This window comes from Humulus lupulus, chromosome 6, assembly GCF_963169125.1.
Source record: "Humulus lupulus chromosome 6, drHumLupu1.1, whole genome shotgun sequence".
Classification (NCBI taxonomy): Eukaryota; Viridiplantae; Streptophyta; class Magnoliopsida; order Rosales; family Cannabaceae; genus Humulus; species Humulus lupulus.
Window position 1 is genome coordinate 107496288 of NC_084798.1, and position 4942 is coordinate 107501229.

The window sequence follows — 4942 nt, forward strand, 5'->3', positions numbered from 1 at the left end:
TTATTTAAGTTCTCATAGTCTTCTACTCAGCCTTCTAATCTTATTCTTATTTTGGTTAGGAAATCTAAGTTCTTGAGCACAAGGTTTTGGTAAGTATATTTTAATGGTATAGTTCCTTCATCTCTTTTCTTCAATAGACTCACCCTTTCATAAATGGTTTTTAGGAGTGTTCCAAAGTCCCAACTCTGTCCTCATATCCCGGTATTTTGGTAAGGAAAATAGGATAGAATTTATATGTTATATGTTTTTTTTTATATGTTATCTTATGGTTTTTATTTTATGAAATATGTTATGTTAAATATGTTTGTAGGCTTGGGCATATGACCTATATGATTAACAAGCCCCATATAGATTATGGGCATATGACTTGCTTAGCTAGCAAGACCCCACTAATCTAATGGGCATATGACTTGTTTAGTCTATGGGATCCCAATTAATAATGGCCATTATAGTATGTATGTGATGCAAGTGTTACGTTTTTTTTTATGAACAAATAATATTATTAACAAACCAAACCAAATACAAAAACAGCTAACAAAGATCCCAAAAACAGAAACAGCTCAAAAGGAGCCCAGCAAACCGAGACAACCTACAAAACAGCTCACAAAGAGCCCAGCAAACAGAAAATTACAACAGATTCAGGCTTCTAAGAAAAACAATATCAGTGCTCTTCATCTTAGCCTTAGACAAACTAGAAACTCTAGCCTTAATACTATATTGAACCAGAGAAACAGCCTTGCAAACAAACATCGAAAAGGAGTTAAAAACACACTGGTTTCTGTTCCACCAAACCAGATACATAGAAGCAGCTAACCCAGCAGCAACTATCTTCTGCTGAAGACTCTTCGGCTTCCCCTCCATCCACCTAATCCAATCCTGGAAACAAGCAGGCCAAATCAAACTTCCCAGCTAGCTAGCCACACCTTTCCTCACTTGATAAGCAAACTGACATTGAAAAAATAAGTGCTCATGACACTCCTGCTGCACTTCACAAATTGGACACAGGTAAGAAGTCAGCTGCAAATGGCACTTCAATAAATTGTCCCTGGTTAATAGATGCTTCAAGGAAGCTTGCCAAAGAATAAACCTGTGTTTAGGCAAGGACAAGCTACACCAAATAACAGAAGCCGAAGGCACCTTATCTCTATTCATCAGCTGAAAATACAACTTACTGGTTTTAAATTTGCTGTTTACTATAGCTTTATCTATCATCTCCTTGCTTATGAATGCCCTCATCTTGATTAGCTTACGCCAATACCAGCTCACGTCAGATTGATTATTGTACTCCCAAAAATATTGTCCTTTAAGATAAACAGAATCAATCCATTTAACCCAAAGAATATCTTGTTTAGTAGACACAGCCCAAATATACTTAGCAAGAAGAACCATATTCCAATTGGCCCCTTCCTTGAACTCGATACCCCCCAAACATTTAGGCAAGCAAACTTGGTGCCAAGCTGTGAGGTGAAGCTTACTTCTGTTATCGTTCCCTTTGCTGGTTCCCCACAGAAATCTCCTACACGGGCTATCAATCTCATTAATTACACTCTTAGGGAGGAGAAAAATACTCATCCAAAATGATCTAATTGCCAAAAGAACAGATTGAATGAGCTGAGCTCTTCCAGCATATGAGAGATGCCGATTAGACCAATGGAAAAGCTTCAACTGAATTTTTTGAATAATAGTAGCGCAATCCCCCGCCCTCCACTTTGTAGGTCTTAGCGGAACACCTAGATACTTTAAGGGGAAATCACCTTCAGCAAAGTGCAAATCTCTTAAAATATCCTTGGTCTCTACCTCTGTTAAACCCCCAAAGTAAACTCTGGACTTGTCCAAATTAGCTGTCAAACCAGAAACCTCACTGAACTCATTAAAACACTGCTTTATAACCTGAACAGAAGCATTATGACCTTTGCAAAATATCACAAGATCGTCCGCAAAGCAAAGGCTCACCAGATTCAATCTCCTGCACCGAGGGTGAAACTTAAAATCCCTGTTTTGAGTGGCTCGAATAAGCATCCTAGTGAAGAACTCCATAACTAGAACAAATAAGAGCGGAGAGATTAGATCTCCTTGCTTCAGCCCCCTCCTACCCGTAAAACAACCCTGAACTCTACCATTAAGCAAAATAGAATAAGAAGCATCTCTTAAACACACCAAAATCCAGTTAATAAATTGCTTCGGGAAACAAATAACAGTAAGAATCGCCTCTAAACAATGCCAATCAATGGAGTCATAAGCCTTGCTGAGATCGACCTTCATCACACATCTAGGGGAAATATGTTTTCTTTTATAACCCTTAAGGATATCCTGAAAAATAAGAATGTTATGCGCTAAAAGCCTATCCTTAATGAACGCCCCTTGATTTTGATGAACAAGAAAAGGAAGTACCCTTTTGAGTCTCTCACACATCATCTTAGAAATACACTTATACAAAGTATTGCAGCAAGCAGTGGGCCTATACTCCACAGCCTTCGTCGGATTAGCAATTTTTGGAATCAATGACAACAGAGCATTATTCAGTTTTTTAGGAAGAATGCCTTGCTGAAAGAAACCCAAAACAGCCTCTGAAACTTCATCACCAATCTCATTCCACATAGCTTTAAAGAAACCCGACCCATATCCATCCGGTCCCGAACTCTTTATAGATCCTATGCTAAACATAGCATTTCTAACATCCTTCTTGGTAAACGGTTTAACTAAAGTCAGTTAATGCTCTAAAGAAAGGATATTACCATGAACAAAACAATCCATGTGGATAGAACCCGAAGCCTTACTTTGACTGCCCAAAACATTTCTAAAATGATGTAAGAAATGATCCACCACCTCCTCATACTTCTCAACAAGCTGACCATTGTCAAAAACATAAGAGGCAATTCTATTTATTTCCTTCCTCTGCTTCAAACAAGCATGGAAATACGCTGTATTATCGTCCCCAAATTTGAGCCAATTAACTTTACATTTTTGCCTCAAAAAACTATCATAAAATTTGGAACTCTGAACTAGAGCCTCAAGCGCCAGCTTTTCCTCAGCCTGAAACACAGAAGAAAAAGGATCCTACTGGAGGTTACCTTGGGCCTGGTTATACAACATTTTAGCCATCTGGAAGTTGCTCTCAACATCACCAAAATCAGACTTATTAAACCTCCTTAAGACATGGCTAAGTCTCTGAAGTTTCATTAACACACCAGTAAAACCTCCCACAGCTACTGGTTTTTGCCAACTTTGCATAACAGTAGACTTAAATTTATTATGCTCCACCCACATGTTATAAAATCTAAAAGGTTTGAACCCAGTGAAGACCTCCTGAAACAACTTAATAATGCAATAGCAGTGGTCTGATAGCATGTCCCACTGTTTGACGGCCACTGAAGCAGGAAAGAGGTCAAGCCACTCCTCATTTTTAAAAACCCGATCTATTTTGGAATAAATCCTAGCATCAGCTGTTTGGTTATTAGTCCAAGTATATTGAGAACCAATTGAACCGAGCTCATCAGCTAACCCATGACCACGCCATCTCTGAGCATCAACCAACTCAGCAGAAGTAACTGACCGACCCCCTTTTCTGTCCTCAAACTCAAAAACAGTGTTGAATGATGCTAAGGGAGCAACAGGGAAACTAAGGCAAGATAAGTCAAGCCACATCTGAGCTCTTTCCTGGACCAAGTTTCGCCCATAAGCAAATGTCACACAGTACACCCTCTTAGAATGATGCTCCTTGATAACAGTATGAACAATTTGATCACTCTCTTGAATAACGTCAACAAAAAGCAAACTACTTCTCCAAACCAGCAAGATTCTACCTTCACAAAGAGAACCTTTAAAATAATTCCACCCATCAAAAAACCTACTCATCATATCCTCCACTTTCTCACCTCTTAACTTGGTTTCAAGAAAAGCACCCAAACCAATCTTATTTATTCGACAAAAAACACTAAGGGATCTCTGTTTTTCCCTCTTATTCAAACCCCGAACATTCCAGCTAAGAATTTGGAACTCTACCATTAGATTTTTTGTTTGCAAGCAAAGCCAAATTCGCATCCTCCCAAATCTTATCTAGTAAGACATTATAAGTGTTTTTTACCCTGTTCTGAGCCTTATAAGCCAGCGATTTCTTCCCCCCAACTTTCCTAGGAGTAATCCACTCTCCTTCTGTTTCTACCATACTAGCTGAACCACGGTCAACAGACACCTGGTCTCCTTTGGAAACTTGGTTAAAATAAACTGCACCCATCTCTGTATTTGTCTGAACTTGTGAACCTTTCAGTGCCTTGTCATGCAAATTAGTCTTGTCCCCCTCTCCTGTACCTGGCGCTGAAGAACTAGCCACCTTGTGCACCACAGAATTTCCCCTTGTAGTCTCCTCCAACGAATTATCCAATTTGGATCCATTAACTAACTGATCTTTTGGTCTCCAAACTACATCTTTTTTCTTATTACATAAAGATTCAGTATGACCCAACACCTTGCACAGCTTACATTGTGTGGGTAGCCACTCAAACTCAACAAATTGTTCCATTAATTGACCTCTTTCATTCAAGAACTGAATGGATTTCGGGACCTCATCAGCTATGTCAATATCAACTAAAACTCTAGAAAATTGCATCATAGACCTATCCATTGTAACCTTATCCACCATGATTGGTTTGCCAAGAGTACTAACTAAAGAGCTAAGGCATTTGGTTCCCCAATACTGAAGCCCCAAACTGGGCAACCTCACCCAAACTGGGACCGATTTAATCATCCTCAAATGATCTAACTCAGCTGTCCATGGCCTAACAATGACTGGTTTTCTATCAAAGTGCAAAACTCCATTTTCTAGTACCAGATCCCTAGTCGTTTCGTCCCTGAACTTGACCAACGTATGGCCAGCATTTAATCTCGCTATTCGCTCTATACCCAGTTTTCCCCACATTCTCTTGATGAAACCCTCAAAAACGGT

At 39.3% G+C, this 4942-nt stretch overlaps 1 protein-coding gene across 1 annotated transcript; it reads right to left on the reverse strand.

Annotated features, from left to right (window-relative positions):
* Positions 1-988: 988 nt before the first annotated feature.
* On the reverse strand, positions 989-3855 carry LOC133785381 (uncharacterized). Its single transcript, XM_062224626.1, has 4 exons — positions 3072-3855; positions 2736-2921; positions 1195-2651; positions 989-1087 (listed from the first exon to the last, which is right to left on the reverse strand). The coding sequence occupies exons 1-4, from the start codon at positions 3853-3855 to the stop codon at positions 989-991; spliced, it is 2526 nt and encodes an 841-aa protein (XP_062080610.1).
* Between the last annotated feature and the right edge of the window lie 1087 nt (positions 3856-4942).

What these genes read in the sequence shown, in the direction of transcription:
- LOC133785381 (XM_062224626.1), bottom strand. Translation starts at nt 3,855, where the DNA reads ATGAGTAGGTTTTTTGATGGGTGGAATTATTTTAAAGGTTCTCTTTGT. An exon ending in GTTGTATAACCAGGCCCAAG is followed by an intron (nt 2,922 to 3,071) that starts GTAACCTCCAGT and finishes ACGATAATACAG; the next exon opens with CGTATTTCCATGCTTGTTTG. An exon ending in AGATGATAGATAAAGCTATA is followed by an intron (nt 1,088 to 1,194) that starts GTAAACAGCAAA and finishes GCCTAAACACAG; the next exon opens with GTTTATTCTTTGGCAAGCTT.